At 33.7% G+C, this 23,207-nt stretch overlaps 1 protein-coding gene across 2 annotated transcripts; it reads right to left on the reverse strand.

Annotated features, from left to right (window-relative positions):
* Window positions 1-709: 709 nt before the first annotated feature.
* On the reverse strand, window positions 710-22,008 carry LOC111055508. Of its 2 annotated transcripts, none has more exons than XM_039438479.1 (3): window positions 21,803-22,008; window positions 11,913-12,330; window positions 710-920 (listed from the first exon to the last, which is right to left on the reverse strand). In XM_039438479.1, the coding sequence occupies exons 1-3, from the start codon at window positions 21,815-21,817 to the stop codon at window positions 796-798; spliced, it is 558 nt and encodes a 185-aa protein (XP_039294413.1). In that variant the 5' UTR covers window positions 21,818-22,008; the 3' UTR covers window positions 710-795. The 2 variants fall into 2 exon arrangements, with proteins under 2 accessions (XP_039294413.1, XP_039294412.1); XM_039438478.1 differs by lacking the exon at window positions 21,803-22,008 and adding an exon at window positions 18,809-18,994 and having other exon boundaries at window positions 749-920.
* Window positions 22,009-23,207: the final 1,199 nt, after the last annotated feature.

Below are 23,207 nucleotides of genomic sequence, written 5' to 3' on the forward strand. Positions count from 1 at the left end.
CTAAACTTGATCGTTTGGACCGGGCTTTATAGATTCTATTAAGGTGCGTACAGATATACGCGCCGCGAACATGAGCAATTCACTTTTAATCAGCTGATGCCAAGCTTTTTATATCTGTATCTTACGGTTTCTGTAAAAATATAGATATAATAAGCTGATTAAATGTGAATTGCTCAAGTTCGCGGCGCGTAAATCTGTACGCACCTTAATAGAATCTATAAAGCTCGGTCCAGACGATCAAATTTAGCTTCAGACTTTTGCTCAAGCAAAAGTCGAAGCATGTAAGTCGTTGCGTCTGGACGGATCAAGTTATTAACATTTTGTTAATGACTTTGGTGTGAACATGACTTATCATACGCATGATGAACATAATGTGTTTGTCAAGTTCCGTTCAATCTATTAGAATCTATAAGGATTAAGTTATTAACATTTTGTTAATAACTTTGGTGTAAACGCAGCTTAAGGTTCACGTTATAATGTCAGCACCTGATTAAAATCAGTCTACTATTATTGTAGTATTTATACTCACTGAAACTAATATTGGAAAAATTAGCTCATTGGTCTTTAGACCAGATGGCTATAGTATTGACCAATAAAAATAAAACTTTACTGATGTAGTATAGTAAGGCAAGATGAATTATGTTATATACTCGTATGAATAAAATTATTCCATAGTCGGATCAACTGAATCAAATGATTTAACAAGTAATACAAGACAAGATTCAAGGTATTTAATGAGAAAACCAGCATTATATCTTTGAAGATGTTTAATTTGTAATGATATGTCGGCATTGCTCAACGTCTCCTATACCAATCGTAATCATCATCATAGTAGCTGTCATAGTAGGAATAGTAGGGATACGAATAATAGTTACTCCATTTGCTCCAGTACTTGTTGTAGTGGGGCACATATCTGTAACCTGCAAACAGAAACAAAACGTTGAAGTATTAAATAGCCTAAATTTATTTTCTATTAAGTGAATGTTCAATATATAATGAGATAGACAAAGTATTGAGTTTTGGAAGAGTACAATGCTACACTACTATATTATCATGCATTGAGAAGGCTATCTTTACTATCTTCTCATGAAAATTATAGAATAACTGATTTATTTGATAACTGATTTTTGAAAAAATACAATACTATCCCACATTCATAACATGTGATTAGTATTCTATTTTGATTGCTCTATGAATAATCTACTCCAACTATCTATCTTTTTACTCTAAAAGACTAACTGCTAGAGAGCCTACAATCAAAAAGGTAGGATAAGAGTCTTTTAAAAATTTTTAATGAACTATTAAGCCAAACCCTTTTTTAAATGTAATGTATGTTTGTTGAATGTTAATTGTTTGTGAACTCAGTGCTGTCAAGGAGTTCGTAATTGTAAAGATTCCCATAAAAATAGCTTTAATTCGAAAGAAACTTATAAAAATCTGGATCACGCGTTAGCCCAGCAGTGACGAGAAGGAGCCTACCTAATTAATTATTGGAAATAATTAATTCAATCCACGAGAACATCTAGAACTTCAGTCAGTGAGTGATAAGTCAAACCAAATGAGCTCATTTTTTCTACGTTCAGTGGGGGTAATTATTAAAACAAAAAGCGCTATTCCAATTAATTAGAATTAAAATAAAAAGTCACCACGTGTTGAACAATATCACATAGTCCATAAGAACATTTTATAAATTTATTTAATATATATAGGAAGCTTACTTCCATGCACAGCCCGAATTCATATAAATCCCTGAGATCTCATGTTTGAATATTAATTTATTAATTATATTTTTGTTTATTGAACCAAGTACATCATATCAAACTTATAGACCGAACAGGTTTTTATTGGTAGAATTTTGTATTGACTGGAAGTCTAAGTACCAGTATTAAAAATAATATATTTATGAATTTGAAACATACTATTGTGAATATTAGCGAAACCTGTGATAATTACTCAGATTCTAGAAAACATTTATTTAAGTAAATTATAGTTATATTGAATATTTTATGCATATCTGTTTTATGGGAATATATTTTGTGTTTTATGTCAGCATACAAACTTATAGAATTTTTTATTATATCCTAACTCATCTTGTGTTATATAGTTTGAGCTGTTTTGGTACCAACAAATATTTGGCAGCACTTAAAATTATTGAATCAAATAATATTAATCTTATTCAGAGCACTCAATATTTATCATCCTTTGATGATATTCATTCTATCAGCCAGAACAAGTATATTAAGAAATCATATTAATAAGGTTCCAGTTATATCATATAAGGATCCAGAGAGCTTCAAGAACTGGCGTTGTAAGTTCTAAGGAATTTTGAAAGGGTATATTGGTGAATACTTGTATTCACGACGAGCGTTTTAAGAATCAACTAGAAACAACTATAGTTGGTCCTGATTATTCTCTAGTGGTACATGGTTACTGATAATCAGTCATCAAATATTCTTTTAATTTCCTTACTGGTATTCTTCAAGAACTTCATAGAAGCAGCGGTAAGAATTACCAATTACCGATCACTGAACCTTATGGTGATTATTTGTATTTATAAAATTCATGTTTCTACCACTGAGCTAGAGCTGAGGTTTGAACCCAGTAATTTTGCGAGCCGGAAGGCCTTAATTTTTTTTTTTTGTGGATTTATTCGCAAAAGAGGGAATTTAGAGACTGCTCTTATAAATACCAGAAACATCGTATTATCTGTGAAGGAATTACAATCCACAACTTCTCACAATAGCTTCATAACGTGGGACTCTATCATAAGAGATAACCCCCCCAGGAGCACAACTTCACACAATGGCACCCAACCAGTGGAGCGTGATGAAAAGCTTACCTACTCAATCTCACTATCAATGATTAATGAAATTATTGATAAACCTGAAAACTGCAAGAAGCATAATCTGAAGTTGATTCAACAAGATATATCTGATAATCTATTGTAAGTTTCTGGCTAAAATAATTGAGTTGCTCTTCAAATTAAAATTTTTCAAGCTGCATAAATACAGACAAACTGTATCACACGAGTTTGATAACATAATTCTCATAATAGAGAAAAATTGGATGGAAATTTCCATAAAAGTCTATAGTAAAATTTTGATTTTGATTTTTTGAATCTAGACATTGTATGCTGACCAGGGCTATAGGTTATTTGAGGCATCACAATACTGTTGTTAGTAAGGAAGATAAGACCCTAACTAGAATTTTAAGAACTATATTAGTGTAATTTGTAAGCCATACCTGTCTATTGATGTCCGTTTAGTAATATATGTACATGACACTTGAAACTTTTAACACCACACAATTTTATCCAGAATAGGCACTATCACTGAATTCATTTTGATATTTCTGAAATTTGGCAACACACTTGGCACTTTATTCGAAGTAATCCATAATAACGTCACCATGAACCAGTCGCCAGCTAACTCGCAAATTTCCTACTTCAGCGACCACCCCCAAAATTATGTAGCTACGACACCGGCCACTCAACAACCTCAGGACAATGCAGCGGAGACCCCACGAGAGAGAGAGGGAGGCAGCGTATGCTCCATCAATTTCGACCCGCAAAACTTGGCCCAATTGTCTTCTACGAAGATCGATAACGTCGTTGACGCGATTAATTCCGATGAGAATCCGGCTGAGGGAGATGAGGGAGTGAGGGCGTCCAACTCGGTGCCGGCGTCTCCGCAGATCGCTCCAAGTGTCGCCGAGGGAACAGAGAGTGCCGCCACCCAATCGCCACCTGACATGACCAGTCAACCACCACCCGCCGCCACCAACCTGGAAAAACGCAATATTACCTTAGACTCTTCAGTTGGCTGTGTTACAAATCACCTAATGAATGATTCCTCGAGTGAGTTTAAACTCATGATCAACCAAGCCATGGCAGAGTTGATGAAAGAGATAAAAGCAAGCCAGGATAAAGGGGAAGAAAATACAAAAATCATACAAAAAGATGTCAAAGCTGTACAAGGAAGTGTGGAAAAAATGGAAGAGAAAGTTGAGGGAAAATTCTCTGAATTCAAGGAAGAAATGAAAAATATGATAGACATTAAAATAGATACGCAATCTACAATCATCAAAAAATTAGAAACCCATATAGATGATGTCACCTGTCAGATAAACGAACGGTTGGATGACGTACCAAAGGAAGTTAAAAAACAGGTGGACGTATTGAGTAAGGAGCTAGGCACCACTATCATGGGATCTGTTATGGAACAGGTGTTAGAAAACAAGGGCGAGATAGAGTCAAAAGTGGAGGAAAATAATAATAAGATAGCGAAAATAGTCAAGGAGCAGAGTAACGTGCAGACAGGCATAGCAAATTTAGCGGAAGAGGGGGCAAAATCACGTGAGAGATACGGCATGTTGGAGAATGCTATAGGCGGACAGCAATTGAAGCTAACCGGATTATATGATGAAATGAATGCAAATAAGAAAATTATGAATGATAAATGGATCGCAAATGAAGAACGAGTCTCCAGAATAGAGACACGTATAGAAAATATCCCAGTCAGTCGAGTGCAGTATACACCAAATGAAGCAGTAAATGGCACTCAACTTTTTCAAAGTCTTGGAAAATTTGATAATTCCTACCGTCATATGCAACCCCGACCATTCATAGATCAAATAAAAGCTATTCAGGAACTGATACCCACCTCTTGGTTAGTATGGCGTTTCCAACTGTCCAGTCTATTACTCGGCGAGCCACTGATGTTTTTCCAGAGCCGGATGCGAGACATCAATAGCCTGGAGGACTTCATCTCCCAATTCCTGCAGCAGTATTGGAGCAAACGTAAGCAGATGGACGCACTATCAGAGATTATATCATGCACATATGATAATAGAGGCAGACAATCATATACTGAATTTGTAGCTAAGATGATGTGTAAGAATTCGCAACTAGACGAATCTTTAGCGGATACATCATTAGCAAATATATTAACAAAAAAGCTTCCTTACAATGTTCGCATGACACTAGCAGTATCTTCGATTTCCAGTTGTGAAGAACTGATAGAACATTTACATTCTATCCAATCAGCTACTTCTGAGCCAAATTATATAAATAGACAAGCAGGAAATTTTACTCAATCTAAAAACAATAATAATAGTCATTTCAGAAAAAATTATAATAGTAAAAATTATATTGCAAACGCTGGAGCAAATGCGCAAAGTGCAAAGTACATTGAAAATAATTCCAGGAACAGATCCCAATATTACAATAGTAAACGGTATCACAAAGAAGCACATTATGACAGCAGACGTCATTGGAAGAGAAACGATAAACAGGATATAAATTTCACAAATCAGGACGATCATAATCAAAACAGCAATCCTATACAGTGGCATGCACAATAAAAACAGACCAACAACAACCTACAGTAAATCAACCACCAGAACAAATCCACCACCGCACCAGCCCGCCACCAAATAAAGAAGCCAAACATACATCAAAATCAATCTGCAAAAAGCAACCCATATTAAGCCTACTATTTCCCCCCGAGGATCTACCACCAGTAACCAGCCCACCACCGAAAACAACATGCAACATTAACATGGAAATAATTAGAGAATCACCGATAATAAGACCTGAAAATGATACACCGCCTTCATGCACTGAACCTGAACCCCAGCATGCAATAACCCCACAACATACCCGGTTTGAACAGCCACCACCCAAGCATCGTTGGATTCACCCGCGGCACACTAGGTTCAAGGAGCAAACCGCTACCAAAGCAAGCCGAAAGTGTGACCGGCAGGACGACGTCGGAGCGAACCCTAGAGTCCAACACCGGAAGGCCCACCGGAGAAAACGACAGAGAAGGCCCCGGATGAGAGGTTACCGTCCGCATGCCAAATTCAAACACCACAAAAAAGAGGCACAGGAACCAAGCAACCAGGAAAAGAAGGCAACAGGCAGGGAGGAATACCGGCACCAGAATGAAGTGGATAATGATACCAACATGCACCCGAAGCACACGCGGTTCAAGCAAGCCGCTTACCGTCGTGATTGCAATTACGGAATAAAGAAAAGGAACATGCTCAAAAACAAGGAAAAAGTAATAACGGATACGGGTTTAGAAAATGATAAAGGAAGAAATTATTATAGGAAGCTATTGGAAGATGGAATATGTGCATTAAAATTTAAAGAAGGAATGAATTGTTCATTGAAGGAAAGAACATCTGTGTATTGTTCACCAAGAGGTTATGTTACAAGCTTAACAATTATGCTGATTCATTTTGTTATGACTATTAGTACGACTATGATGTCAGGTAAAAATTATGTTGCAAATATAATAATGGAGGGTAAAACGTGTGAACTAAAATCGAAAGGAATAGTACATTGTTTATCGAAAATGGAATTATACGATTGTTGTTTATGGAAAGGTTATGTTGGAAGAAATACAATAAATACATTGATTTATTTCGTGAATATTATTATTATTATGGCTGCGATATCAATTAAGGAAAATATTATTAAAGTACTAAGGAATGAGGGCGTATCTTATATTAAGAAGGTTGATTCAAAAATTTGTAAAACTAATCTGAAACTCAGAATGATTCAAAATAAACAAAGCAAATATTCTAAATTGTCCAAAATAAGAGAGCTGATGGAGAATCGGTCGTCAAAACCGCCAGATTATTTACAGAATCAAAGCCCATGCCTCTAATCTCAAGCCGTATTATCGAGACAATAAGCGATAAGGATATAAACAATAATATTTTGGTTAAACGTCATTGGCCTACCTGACAAGATATACATACCAGACGAACGCCAACAATAAACTTAATTAGCAGACGAGTATCCACTTCGAATAACAACACCTGAAAATAAAGAAATAAAAAATTTAGAAACCATTTTTAACACCTTTCTTATTAGTGAAACAAGAGAATAAATAACTTCTAATGTTAAAAGCCAACTTACCTTCATGTAGCAGGAAGAGACATCAAGATGGCGACAAGTGATGAACCGAAGCCAACGTAAACCAGCTGTCTACTACGAAAACCAGAGTAGTCAATGCCTATTAAATCATCAAAGTTGATACCCCGAATAAGAAGATCAAGTGTCATATAAATGTGAATTGCATGTAGAGATATTATAAAAATATTATATTATTATTATTTATGTATAAACTAATTAAGAAAATCACTAAAATTATCCGCCAAATGATCAAACCGCATAGTTACCACCAAAAGCATTAATCCCAAGTCTCAATGTATTAGATGAATAAGAAGTTCTTGTTGATAAAACCTACCAAAGATTATCCTTAAAAATATCCATTATATGAAAACAAAGCCCAATTTCTGCAAGAGAATGAAATGAAAATGTACAAGTCACTGTTCTATGTTGAGGGAGAAAATATGTTATACTCTGCAAGTCGGAGAATTACCAGTTTGTTAGGTTGGCAATGATTTTGCACCAACGTTCAAATGTGCTTCTGGCCTGAGGGCAGAGCGTGGATTAGAAAAAAAAAAAAAAAAATTTTATATTATGTATGGAGGAGGAGATAGTTTATATTGTGTATTGTGTGTAGAAGGAGATTGGCCGATGTAAGGCGTATGTATTTGAATTGAATTTATTTATTGTTGTATATGTTGTTGAATTGTTAGGAGGTAGGATTCTCAGTAGAGTTATTAGCAGACTTTGTAACATGTATGATTTCTGATCCAAAACCAACTGGATCATAAAATTTATATTATATTCTCGAATTGTCGTTTTAAATCAGAAATCAGAGGGCGTTTTGTGTCACGTGGTAATTTGAAACCACCAAATATTTTTAAATGAGCCAATGAAATGTAATAGAACTATAAAATTGGAAAGAAGGTTAGACCTATCCAAAGAGTAAATCAACTCAAAGCAAGTATTATTAGCGATTAGGAGTAATAGCATTATCAACAACGATAAGAAAACATGTATTATTGTGATTTAATAATTATGAGAACCCATTGGTAAGATCAAAAAATTATAAAGCAGCATACTTATTATTGGCGGATTATAAAAAAAAAAAAAATAAAATAAAATGCATGAACATTGAGGTTAGAGTTACTTGTTTACGTTTTGAAAAGAATTAGTCGATCTTGGATAAATCGATAATTATTAGAACCAATACTGAACGAATCAGCTGATTATTCGATCAACCCATATGACCGGTTGAATCATATAAAATTCACTCATAAAGGATATATTATGTATACTAAAGGAAGTCAATGTGTAGAAACACAAACAACTATTATTTCTGTATAAATATTTATTATAATCCAAAAAAGCATGATAAATCAAGAGTATAAAAAACTCATATAAAAACTAAATGTATTATCTATTAAAATCGTATGTTACGATTTATTTATGAATTCAATTTAAGATAAATACTCCATATATTTGTATAAAAACTTCTTTTATTTAATTTTTTCTATTATAAAGCCGAGGAAGCCCTGATTCCCAAGGCAACCAATTATATTGAGTCTATTAATTTGAAGGCCAATCAGAGAGTAGCTTACAGAATTATTCTAGGAAGAGGCAAATTTTTCTGAAAACCTCCTTCTTCTGGCTTAAGATCCTGACCCGAGAGGATGCACATGGAGTTTAGGGTTTTTTTTTCTCATTCCTTTTAAAAATTTTTAATGAACTATTAAGCCAAACCCTTTTTTAAATGTAATGTATGTTTGTTGAATGTTAATTGTTTGTGAACTCAGTGCTGTCAAGGAGTTCGTAATTGTAAAGATTCCCATAAAAATAGCTTTAATTCGAAAGAAACTTATAAAAATCTGGATCACGCGTTAGCCCAGCAGTGACGAGAAGGAGCCTACCTAATTAATTATTGGAAATAATTAATTCAATCCACGAGAACATCTAGAACTTCAGTCAGTGAGTGATAAGTCAAACCAAATGAGCTCATTTTTTCTACGTTCAGTGGGGGTAATTATTAAAACAAAAAGCGCTATTCCAATTAATTAGAATTTAAATAAAAAGTCACCACGTGTTGAACAATATCACATAGTCCATAAGAACATTTTATAAATTTATTTAATATATATAGGAAGCTTACTTCCATGCACAGCCCGAATTCATATAAATCCCTGAGATCTCATGTTTGAATATTAATTTATTAATTATATTTTTGTTTATTGAACCAAGTACATCATATCAAACTTATAGACCGAACAGGTTTTTATTGGTAGAATTTTGTATTGACTGGAAGTCTAAGTACCAGTATTAAAAATAATATATTTATGAATTTGAAACATACTATTGTGAATATTAGCGAAACCTGTGATAATTACTCAGATTCTAGAAAACATTTATTTAAGTAAATTATATTTATATTGAATATTTTATGCATATCTGTTTTATGGGAATATATTTTGTGTTTTATGTCAGCATACAAACTTATAGAATTTTTTATTATATCCTAACTCATCTTGTGTTATATAGTTTGAGCTGTTTTGGTACCAACAAATATTTGGCAGCACTTAAAATATTGAATCAAATAATATTAATCTTATTCAGAGCACTCAATATTTATCATCCTTTGATGATATTCATTCTATCAGCCAGAACAAGTATATTAAGAAATTATATTAATAAGGTTCCAGTTATATCATATAAGGATCCAGAGAGCTTCAAGAACTGGCGTTGTAAGTTCTAAGGAATTTTGAAAGGGTATATTGGTGAATACTTGTATTCACGACGAGCGTTTTAAGAATCAACTAGAAACAACTATAGTTGGTCCTGATTATTCTCTAGTGGTACATGGTCACTGATAATCAGTCATCAAATATTCTTTTAATTTCCTTACTGGTATTCTTCAAGAACTTCATAGAAGCAGCGGTAAGAATTACCAATTACCGATCACTGAACCTTATGGTGATTATTTGTATTTATAAAATTCATGTTTCTACCACTGAGCTAGAGCTGAGGTTTGAACCCAGTAATTTTGCGAGCCGGAAGGCCTTAATTTTTTTTTGTGGATTTATTCGCAAAAGAGGGAATTTAGAGACTGCTCTTATAAATACCAGAAACATCGTATTATCTGTGAAGGAATTACAATCCACAACTTCTCACAATAGCTTCATAACGTGGGACTCTATCATAAGAGATAACCCCCCCAGGAGCACAACTTCACACTACGTATAGGCCTTCTTCAATGTATTCCTAAGGAAATTGCAAAATCTTCAATTCATGTCTTTACTGAGTTCCAACAGATAACATGTGCTCTGCAAGGGCCTAATATTGAAAACATGACAAACTGAAATTTTGACCCACTCAAATCTCAAAGAGTTTAAAATAGCCCTATAACCATCATCGGTGAATTAAAAATCTATAATTATGCAGAATTTCAAATTAGTCAGTCCAATAGTTCAGACTTGATGATGCGTCATTCGTGAATTTCCTATCCCGTACGTGTATGTATAAGCCAATTCTTTCCTTTATGATAATTATAAAAAACAAATTGCGGCAGTTTACATATCCAACTAACTAAAATCCCCATCAACTATGTTAAAGTTGAATAATATACATAGAAGAAATATAATTATTGATTATTGAGGAAAAATAGATTGACAATTCTATTGTAATATTAAATTGATTTCATAATTATTTGTATTTGATTCTCGTTCAATTTTACTCTAAATTTTTAATTTCTCTAAAAATGGGACTATATTCTTCTTTTTCATTTTTTCATGTGTTTCTATGCCATGCACTTACAGCCTTCTGCAAGTAATGTTCTGGGAAATACACCACTGTTGTCGCCGTGCAAAGTCCTTACGTCCTACTCCAGGCAACGTTGTCAGGCAGTTACAGCTCTTTCAAGGTAAATTTCAAATTCTTTTTATTTATTTTTATTTAGATATAATTATCGTGATCAGCACCTTGAATTCGCAATCTTCAATTTTCTACAGAATTTTCAAGCCATTATATGCCGCAGATAAATGTTTTTTGTTAATACTGAAAAATTTGTCTTCCGGTAAATTCAGCCTTTCCCAACTCAATGCCTCATTATTGTATTTGATGCTCGTTCAATTTTACCCTCAATTTTTACTCTCCTTGCCCTATTACCATAGGTAAGGAAAGTATTGCTCTCCGATAAAGAATTAAGGTACCCCAATTTCTACATTTCTATACGTTTCAAGGTCCCCTGAGTTCAAAATAGTGGCTTTTGGGTATTGGTCTGTATATGTGTGTGTGTGTGTGTGTGTGTGTGTGTGTGTGTGTGTGTGTGTGTGTGTGTGTGTGTGTGTGTGTGTGTGTGTGTGTGTTTTGGACAAATTTGGAACATAAGGTCCTTCCCCTATAAGGATCCGACACGAACAATTTCGATCAAATGCAATTCAAGATGGCGGCTAAAATGGCGAAAATGTTGTCATAAACTGTTTTTTTTGCGATTTTCTCAGAAACGGCTCCAACGATTTTGATCAAATTTATACCTAAAAATAGTCATTGATAAGCTCTATCAACTGACACAAGTCCCATATCTGTAAAAAATTCAGGAGTTCCGCCTCATCTATGCAAAATTTTGACTTTAGATTCCCAATTATCAGGCTTCAGATACCATTTAAACAAGAAAATTCAAGTGAAAAAGATTGAGCATGGAAATCTCTACAATTAATATTCAGTATCATTTTCACCAAAAATTGAAAATAAGCTCGAAATTCGAGAAAATGTGATTATTCAATTGCAAACTGAAGGCAACTGTTAATTCTATTGAATCATTCACTATGAAGAGATAGCAGACATCGTGTGTCTCCAGCGTTATTGTCCTGTCACATCAGTGCGCCACATCAGATTTTTATTTTTTCTGAAGCTCTTTCTCTAAAAATGGGACTCTATTCTGTTTTTCATTTTTTCCCTCATTATCAATATCAATAGTTCTAAGACTGAAAAAGTTGAGATTTCGGGAAAAAATACTCACGATATCCAAGACCATAGTAGTAATACGGCCAGTATCTATAGTAGTAACTGTAGTAGGGCCAATATGAACCATAATAATAATTCCAAGAGTTATCAGCGTCCAAATCAAAATCGCTGACAATGTTCCTTTTGAGCGGCTCGCTGTCCTTGCGCAGAGGATGCTCATCAACACTCAAGCGGACAGGAAACTCATCAGCTGGTGGTTTTTCGGGTGGCTGTGGGGCGCCAAGTTTTCTAGGAGGTGGAGGAGGACTCAAACTTTTTCCGGGCCAGTCTACTTTACGCGGGAGATAGGAGTCAAAAGTTTTGGTAGTTTTATCATCGGATTTCGATGAGAAATCTTCAAGTTTTGAAAGTTGGGGTTTCTCCGGTTTGGCAGCTAGAGTGAGATGGAGGTAGGCCAGGAATAGTAGTGGTACCTGGAATAGAAAGATAGTCAATATTAAAAATCAATAGCTTTCTGAAAACAAATCCCCAATTTTAGGTGAAGCTGCAATCTTACTCCAATAATGTCAAAACCGTTTGGAAAAAAATATTCGTATGACTTTTATTAGTGGAGAGTCCCTGATGGTAGTTCCACCTCTCCTAAGTATGTCATTAAAGCCGTCAATGGGTCTCACGACAGTTATATATCAGCCGAGACTGAGACTCAACGTGTCCACCCGATAACACAGGAGTGACCTTGCTAAGAGCTTCTATTCATGATATATGGATTTGAACCCGGGGATCTCTGGGCTGCTACGCAAGCACTACATCCACTAGACCACGGATCACTCCAATTTGATTTATTTGGAGAAACATGAAAAAATGTAATACACTCATACTGTGGTAGTTGAAAACCTTTTTTTTCATGAGAAATAATAGAATATTCAATTAGTTTCAAATAATTGTACATAAAAATATTCACTGAATACCACTCCTGTTTCATTTTGATTGAAAATAAACTTCATCATAATGATTTACACACAGATTGATTGTTATCCACAGTACCACGCTAATAAAGCTATATTACTCCCAACTCAGCCCTTTAACCGCCGTCGAGCTGACACTTTTATTTTATTTATTGTTTTTTTCCTATCTTTAGTTTTAAAATTCATTATTAAAATAAACTCTCTTATTATTTATTTTTTCAAATTTATTTATTATTCATAGTTTGTAATTTATTTTATTATTGCTAGTGTTTGCCCTCTGTCTGATAATTTGCGACTCCTCCCTGCACATGGACAAATCATCCAGGCAGGGAGAATTTATTCATGTAATTTATAACACTTTTATATTTTGTGAATATGTAATATTTTATGAATAAAACAATTTGAATTTGTTTTTGAATTTTCATCCCAGTTGATAATTGATAATTGTTTTCGGGGCTTGATCATTAGCTACCTTCTCTGATAATACAAAAATCCAGTTAATACAACCAGAGATTAAAAATTTTAAATATGGAAGTATTCTTTCCCCCATGACACAACCCAGAATCGATCCACCAAGGCCCAGCGCAGAGAGTGTGACTGTTTTGCAACTAAAGTTGCAAACCAGTTGCATCTGAAACCAATTTGCAACTCGAACAAAAGTTCAGTCCGCGCACGGATATGGTAATAAAGAATTATTGTTTTTTGTTCGTTCGTTTGTTTTCAATAGCATCCTAGAGACTCTTATCAGAGTATAGGAATTGTCAAAATGTATAACTCATTATGTTCTAAATAAGTAGTATCTTTTTTCTCCATTTTATTCCGTGCAACTGAAGTCTGCAACGCAACTGCAACCACGAGCCACGGTTGTATGCAACTGATTTCAGACTGGTCAAAAGCTAGTTATCTCCCCACTCAAATATATGGTTGCAAAGCAGTTATGCGCGCAACTGGATTGCAACTGTAGTTGCAAAACAGTCACATGAAGAAGGGTTCACATGATATAGTGAATGCAAGTTCCTGTTCTTGTAAATCATTCTAATCTCACTGATAATCTCTCATCAATTTTACTCTAAAAATCATTCATTTCTCTAAAACGTCAAAAAACCCTTATTTTTGCATAGAGAAACGAAAACTAAACTTTTTATTTCTTACATCTCTGATTCAAGGAAACTTGAGCAATGTAAACGCTACTCTATGCGCTCAACCCAAATATTTGGAAAATATGAAATTACTAGCTGTCAGGCTCGCTTCGCTCGCCATATCCGTCTAGCCAGGGGGCCCCGCCCCCTGGACCCCCGACTGGATCATCCAAGAATAAATCAGCAGGCGAGAGAAGCATTTGTAGCATTTGTAGCATTTGTTTCATTTGTAGCATTTTTATCATATGTTAGGACGATCCAGTAGGAGGTCCAGACTAAACGTCTGGCAAAACGGATATGGCGAGCGAAGCGAGCTTGACGGCTAGTAATATAATATTCCCAGGAATAACTCTGATTGAAGTAGCAGTGCCCAATCAATTTTTCCGCGATAAATGCATTTCAATCTTCAACTTGGTGCCAACCTGACAAAATTATTAATTTAGTACCAGTTAACAACTGTTTCGAAGAGGTACTCTCTCTAGATTATAGTTCTATATTAACATATGGTATGGCCTTATTTCAATTATAATTAAGAGAATAAGAAGAATATACATGCTAAAAGACGAACTTTAAACCCTTAAAAACCACCCTTAGAGTTAAAATATTGCCAAAAGATTTCTTAGTGCGCCTCTAAAGGGCCAACTGAACATACCTACCAAATTTGAACGTTTTTGGTCCGGTAGATTTTTAGTTCTGTGAGTGAGTGAGTGAGTGAGTGAGTGAGTCAGTCAGTCAGTGAGTGAGTGCCATTTCGCTTTTATATTTTATATAGATATATTTGGAAGATTGTCTCACAATCTCAAAACTCTCAGTCTAGATCACCTCACCACACACACACACACACACACCCAAAAAAATATTGCTCCACTGATGTGCAAATCTAATGATTGCCAAAATCTAGTCAGAGTGCATCGAAAGTGATCAGACAACTTTCGGCTGATTTGCTCATGCGCGAAGCGACTCAGTAACCTTGAACCATTTGTTAGGGTCATCGACGTCCCAATGCTAATCAACTACTGTCAACAGTCAGCAGCTCCTGTGCTGTATTGAGTAACAACTACTTCCAATCTCCATGAGTTCTGAAGTCTCGTGGTTTTTATTTTGTCAATACATGCTTATTTCGTTCACAGTTTTCATATTGAAAAAAAAATTCTATAGAGCCTCAAATCTCAAGCTGCGTTAAAATAAACGTTGGTAACGCTAAAAAGAAGAAGAAAAATCAGAGGTTAATCGTAGATACAGCCGGATTAATTACGCTAAAAATCACAGTAGTACTGGAATCTAAAGTTGGAAAAACCAGATTAAAGAGAAGAAATAAAAGCGTTCCATCTTCAACCAACCATATTTCAACTAAGATCTTCATTAGCTGCTACAATTTTTGTTCTAATTTCCCACCGTACATGAATAGACCAAGGGATATAAATAATCTCCATATCTTCCACTTGTGGAGAGACAAATCATCAATCAAAATATTGTTCACAAATTGAAATGGAATAAAAAAATCATTTAGAACTTTCAAATCCTCTCCACCACTCAACCTTGCGAATCAGTGACGGTGAATATCGTACCACAGAATTAATAATAGCAGGGAGATTTTAGGAGATTTATAGGAGATTTTAGGAGATTATAGGAGATTTCTCTGATCGTACACACTAATAATTACAACAAAAATTAATGTCAATGATTCCAAGAAACTCATGGTAAAAGATTCCCACTGAGTTAGACATAACCTTAAAACATAACCTATTTTCTGGACTATTTTAATGAATCGAAATTCGCGGGAGGAACAGTTTTAGGTTGTGCCTGTTGATCCTTCACCAAATTATTTAAAAAAAAATAATTGTGTATCATTGAATCAATGAAAGGATAAAGAATAAGTTCATACTTGAGCTTGCAGAGGGACATTTCTTGCTCCTCACAGAGAATCTTCCACTTGTTGCTTTCCACAGTATTATGATAAAGTGTTTAAATTGAAGTTGCTTTCCATGACGAAACACTATATATAATAACTTTGTTGAAGTTCTGACACTGTGTTACTAGTAAATATTTGAAAAAAACACTCTTGTTGGAGTCTTGAGGAATACATTTCACTCCTGATGAAGAGGAGCTTCATCAGCCTGACACCAGAGGCGCTTGCTCTTATGGGTTGGACTGTGTGGCCAAAATACTACTCATCCAATGTAATAGACAAAATACTTCATAAAATGAAAAACAAGGAACAGAAACCCCCAAATCCCAACAAATATGTCACACTAACATATTTCAATCAAAAATCACAATCCATAGCAAACATATTCAAAAAATCAGGCTACAAAACAGCATTTAGAACCAACAACAACTTGAAACCCCAACTAAAAACACGAAAAATAGACAGCTCACAATTTGAAAAGACAGGAATTTATAAACTAAAATGTAATACATGCCCAAAATTCTATATCGGACAGACCGGACGTAGCTTCAAAATAAGATACAATGAGCACATAAAAGCAGTAAATTCAAATTTCAGAATCTACATATGCAGAGCATTTAATAGCCACAGGACACAATCACAAATGCATACATACAGATATCGAAATCCTACACATTCTTCGAAAAAGCCAGAGACTCAACACACTAGAACAATACGAAATTTTCAAACACCTCCACTATGACAAATCCAACTTATTAAATGATCAACTTAATTTCAAATCAAATAAAATATTTTCCCACATTTTGGCCACACAGTCCAACCCACAGAGGAGCAAGCGCCCCTGGTGTCAGGCTGATGAAGCTCCTCTTCAGGAGTGAAATGCATTCCTCAAGACTCCAACAAGAGTAAGTGTTTTTTCAAATATTTACTAGTAACACAGTGTCAGAACTCCAACAAAGTTATAAAGTGTTTCTTGAAAAAGTTTTGTTCTTACAAACTATTTCTTGATAGCTTTCAGTTAGTTCCTTGAAAATATATTTTTCACTAAGTTGCTCTAAACTTGGAATTGAAGAGTGCCATTCCCAGTTTTCACGGAAAACATCTTCAATTTGTCCCTCTTATTTAGATGGAATGTTGTTTCTTCAAGATTCTTGCTCCTCACGTGATTAATTCCAGATGTAGACCCTAACACCCCGACAGATTACTCATTACTGTATTCTGTTACAGCTACAGCTACTCAATCTCAATTTCAACTCTAGAAACGTGACAATCTGATACAAAACGCAAATAATTAATTCGAGAATACGATCTTGCAGAGGGAAAGACATATTGCAAAATCAAACAAGAACTAACTCTAGAAACGTGACAATCTAATAGAAACTGCAGATAATCATTTTTAGTAGTATACGATCTCAAGTAAAAATGCAAGAACTTCTGAAAAAACTAAAAAAAAATCATAGGTTGGGCGTGAACCCTGATATTAATAACTAATACCCTAGTAGGCCTATTCATGATGCAATGACTAATCTATTGTTATTCAATTAAACGGCAACTATAAAAAGATCGACCTTGTAGTTACAATTGGAGTTCATAGTCCTTGACATTTGCAAGTAATTAGACCAGTTCTATTCTGCAACAGAGTACTTGCAACAATAAACTAACGATTTTCAATAGGGTGTTATTATCATTACTTCATTTACCAGTATTGATGATTGTGAATTAATAAGTAGTTTATTAATAAGTATTCACTTGTCATTATAACAATCTTGCTTGTTGTAAGTTTAAGGCCCGGTTGCACAAAAGCCGATTAAATTTCAACCGTGATTAATTTTATGAGAGCCAATCAAAGAAGGCCTTTTTGATAAGACGGCTTCTCTAATTGGTTCACTTGAAATTGATCACGATTAAAATTTAACCGTCACCAACTGTAGTGTAAAGATAGCATGAGAAGATGTCTCATGGTATATGGCGCTCATTTTCCAAATTTAAGCCAATCCTTTTATTGTCAATATTTTTGTAGACTATTGTTGATTATTACCAAAGAGAAAATATAGCTTATGCTATCTAAAGATGTATTTTCTATATTTTCTCTATATTATTAATGTCTTGGCCAGATGAAAGCGTATGAACGGAACAGTATTTGAGACTACAGTATGAGAGACACTTTTTTTCAAAAAAGTGCAATATTTCTCAAGTTTTTAATTTATTGTGATAAATTCAGTGATACATTCAAAGTTTAAAATCAACCTTCGAAATTCAAAATTTTCAAATCATTATTCCTGGATTGAAAATCAAGTGACGAAGCAGTGTGTGATTACATAGCCTCAACTTTTGGACAACATTAACATTTTATCAAAATTTTTGGAGAGAAAAAGTACAGGCTCAGCCTAGTTTTTACTCCAATGTCATAATTGTTTTATGATTATAGTGTTTTATACAATAAATAAATAAAATAAACACTGCAATGAGAGACTATTAGGGGAGAGACTACCAGCGTCACATATCATAACCAAAAATAACTACTGTACGTAGACTATTTTTTTATCTATCATTTTTATTTATCTAATCAATCATTCAGAATCACACAACTTATAGAAAAGGCTTACGCCCAAAACGGTTCCAATTCTAATTAATACAAAATTCCTTATATCGGCTTGACATAACAGTGATATTTGGTACATGAAAGTCTCAAACCATGAACTATCCTCTTCTTATAATAATACTCTTTCCTCTATATGGTTAAACTTGGTAAAAGTAACTCCATCTTCTGATAATATACTATTGTACATATATAATTGTATATCATTTTTATAATATAATTCAAACTGCATTGATTTGTCAATATTTATCAGTTAAAAATGAGTTTCAGTATACCAATAAATTAATTATGATTGAAAAATTAAAGGCTTCTCTGCTTTTGTATTCCTGACACACTCACCTGAGCAATTCGAATCGGTACAAGCATGTTTCTCATGAAAATGGACGCATAAATTTTCAAAAAGTTATCTTTCACTGTATTGTAAGCAATGAAAACACAATTATTATTCTAATTGAAACTTGTATTATTCATAAAGTCATCCCAATAATGAAATTTGTGGGATGATTCTACCAGTGCAGGATGGAATTGACTAGCCTTCGAATTATTAGATAGTATTAATTTCAGAAGAAACTATCAATCTGCAATGGATTGAATCCACAATGAATGAGATAATAGGTTAATATTATTCGACTAGAGTGGAAATGCTCATCTCACTGAATAATACGTGATACAACTGCACTAGAATAGTGAGGTTAAATTCAATATTTTTATCTATTTAGATTGGGTCACGATCAATTAATTATATTATAATCCTTGAAAATAAAAAAATGCATATATCATGTCATGGTTAAAAACGAGCTTTATCATTGAGGACGCTTAGATTTTAATTCGGTTCAAAACATGGGTTATTCATGTCATACAAACATCAACGAGTATAAGCCATCAATTCTCCTTTAGGTCATGGAATGAATTGTTCCAGAAAATTGGCAATATCTAGTTATAATGCTTACAAAAACATTGTACCAAGTGGAGTGTGAAGATTATTTTATCAAGTTGGATTTGAAATAAATACCAATGACTCTCAAGATATAATACTGACTACTAGATCCACTGAGAAACAACTTTTGATAAGATTTGAGATAGGATTACAAAATTGAAAAAGTTAGATAAAAATTATCGCTGATTATCTCTGTTCAACCTGACTTTAAAAAAACATATTTTGGAACAAATGACTGAAACTGTCCGGCCCTAGAACGATCACATGACAACCATCCCTCACCCATTCCACCAATATAAACCGTTGAACCATGTTATAGAACGAATTGTATATATATATATATATATATATATATATATATATATATATTATATAAACTCATGTTATTTCAATTATCCACTGCATACTGCTGTATATTACTGAAATTTGATAACTCTGATCTACTTTCAGCCTACTTCATTTTATTAATCAATTATTTGATCTTATCTACCTATATAATTATTTTACTTTATCAATTTTCTGTTTTTTTTTCTCTTCAATATTCATATTGATTAAAACTTTTACAATATTTCCATCAATAAATAAATCCTTAGTTTAAATAACGAAATTAACGTTTTGGTAGAGAGTTAGTGGGGAGGATATTTTTAATATTCTTCCCAAAGAATGGACATTGATATGTCCAAAGCTCCGCCAATTTATGTAGATGCATAACAATATGATTATTATCTAGAGTTATTATATTACAAACTGCTTTTTCATATCATATACAGTTCAATAATTATTTTCTTAGTCTATATTATGTAAATTCATCTATAATTTTGCTGTATTGTAAGCTATTGTATATAAGTGTATAAGCCAGTATATATTGTAATCTACATAAATAAAGTACTCAATCAATCAATCAATCAATCAACTATCTCAATAATTTAGCCTTACTCAATTACTCCAGTCGGTCAAGGTGTTGATCTCATCTCTGCTTCCGCTTAATGGCAGTCACGCTTTCAGTATGATTGGAATCTCATCATTTTCCAATATGATTTGTTAATGAACATGAAAAATATAGCTCACAGAATTGAATTGAAAAACATTCTATTTTGAATGGAGTAGTCTAATCTTATTTTCATCAATATACAAATTAACAATGATATCATAATTCACTCAGAATTGAAAATTCATTCCTTACTTTGTTTGAGAAGAAATTATTAAACAATATTCTACTAATAATATTATAAAGCCCGAGTAAAACTGTAGGTTTAATCTTCATTCTTGCACAAGTCTGATACTTTTTTGCGCATCAACCTCAGTGAGTATAGAATGTAATAGAGCTGCTATCTCGAAGAGTGGAGAGTGAAATTACGTTCTATAACTCATTGATCAACCACAGTAAAAAGTGATATAGTGAGGTCCACGTTATAATGACAGTATTTGATCAACTTTGGTTTTGCTATCCTTGTCTATCATTTGACAAAGCCGGTGGTAATATCCTTTTCTAGGTCCACAACGATGCCAATTATGTTTTTGACAGCGTAGAAATATAATTAATTGATACAGAGAATCGGCATCGCTATTCTTTTATCTTTATTCACTCCCATTATAACGTGGACCTCACTATAGTTCCATTCATTTTTTCTGTAGTTGGATCCAGTTTAAAATATCAGCATCTGACTTGCTGTCCCAACTATCCTCCCACCATCTGGTTTGCTATCCTTGTCTGTCATTAGACAAAGCAGATTGCTCTATCCTTTTCCAACTCCGCACTCTCGTCACATTTTTATGATTATGTAGAAATATGATGAACCAAAATATTAAATATGATTATCAAAAGTGAAAATGTATTATTGAATCAACAAGGGTATACCTTGTTGGCGAATGAAATATATTTGAGTTAGGATTGATCATTATGAACAAGAATCAACAAGGTTGAGTGGTAGAAAGGACTTTCTAGTCCTAACTCCGCCTAATAAAGAGTATTTTCATTTTCATTTTCATTCATTTTCAACAATAATTGATATAAATTCAGATTCACATGGATAACTTGAATAACATCATAGAGAAACAATAGCATATTATTACGCTATTGTTTCTCTATGATAACATCTATCGAATATCTATCTGCTATAGGTAGGGGGCGGTAAAAATAATTAGTTACAACAATGTCTTTCTATCGCGGTATAGCTTAAACGTATTGGTATTTCCAAGACTTTTCAGAATATGAGTGAATGACTGACGTTCGTAGACATCATCATGTATTTAAAACCTGAATCCTCAGAATAATCTAAAATAATTCCAGAGTTATCATAAAAACATCTTAAAGAATATGGGCAACATCTCTCATCCCAAATTTCATGAAATAAATCATTCAAATAAAGGAAAATATAATACATATTTGAATTTACCGTTAATTTGTGCATGATCCTGGTACAGCCATCCAATGACTCCAACACTCAACAACTGTCTTGCTCAGTTATCCTGCCGATCTTTTATTATTTCTCATCAACAGAAACAGTAATTAACAGATCGATTGAGAAAACGAGGTCGAATTGTGATTTTCCTCGGGAAAATCCGATCCGGAAAGAAAATCGGCACTGAAAACTGCTATGTCAAGGACTGTCAACGATTTTTCCACAGTTACTTCCTTTTTCAAAATTGAGATGTTTTATGTTTTTCAATAATGTAACGCATTATTTTTCCGACCATTTCCAAGTTTTAAAATATTTTATTGTACTTTTTCCAAGGATAATGATGAATGGTACATCTACGCTATATTTGTTCACTAACAAACAAAACGTTCTTACATTCTGAGTAGGAGAGTTGATGACAATTGTCCTATTTTCAAGCTCTTTTTTCATATACTATTGTCAATTCCCAATACATCAAGATTATTCTCTGTTTCATTGTATGCTATGGAGGCTGAACAATAACATTTTTCTAGTATCGACTATTACGATGATTATCTACTTCATTCATAGATTAGTTATTTGAAGACTAGGATAGGACTCTACTAGCAGAGACAAACGAATTACGCTTATATTTTCTCTATTCTACTAGTTTGTGGTAATGCTCCTTTTCATAGCATGTCTTTCTGGGCTGGAGATAATCTGATTTTTGTAACAATTGGTCGATTTTTATGAAGATATTATGGATGCGATTGTCATCTGTATTTATTGTCCATACAACCTCGAATCTTATGTATTGTTAGCCGCATTCGATTCACCTTGATATCAGTAAAAATATTAATCGATGTTTTAGTGAAATTGATAAAATTACTCGGGAGATCAATCTTGATTTTGATGTCAAAAGTATCATCAAATAATATTGGATTTTGATTTTGCTCGAAACATGAAAATATAAGAGAACAAAAGAATAGGAGCATAACCACGTCTAGAGGTGGCTATGGTAGCAGTCAAAATCAATCACCGCAGAAGGTTTGATAAAATATTGATAACTTGAATGATTCCCAACAAGTAATTCAAAGAATGTATCAGTCTATTCATTTCAAACTGAATCAACTAGATTAGTTTAGGTTGATGGAGTGTTGAGTAGATTAGGCTACTTCTCAATAAAAATGAAATCTTGCAGCTCAATTTTTTCTCTTGTCTTTCTACTTCTCTCAATAGAGCAGCTGACAAAATAGAGTGGCATTTTGAGCGAGTTCTCCAGTCAGTGAAGATGGAGAGATTCAATTCGATATGAGTTTGCAATCTATTATTTTATTATCACATTGAATCACATAATTTACATTGCATCAACTCCATTGACTGTGTATCGATTGCATTGTTACAGTATATACTAATAATAATA

Source organism: Nilaparvata lugens, chromosome 11 (genome assembly GCF_014356525.2).
Source record: "Nilaparvata lugens isolate BPH chromosome 11, ASM1435652v1, whole genome shotgun sequence".
Lineage (NCBI taxonomy): Eukaryota > Metazoa > Arthropoda > Insecta > Hemiptera > Delphacidae > Nilaparvata > Nilaparvata lugens.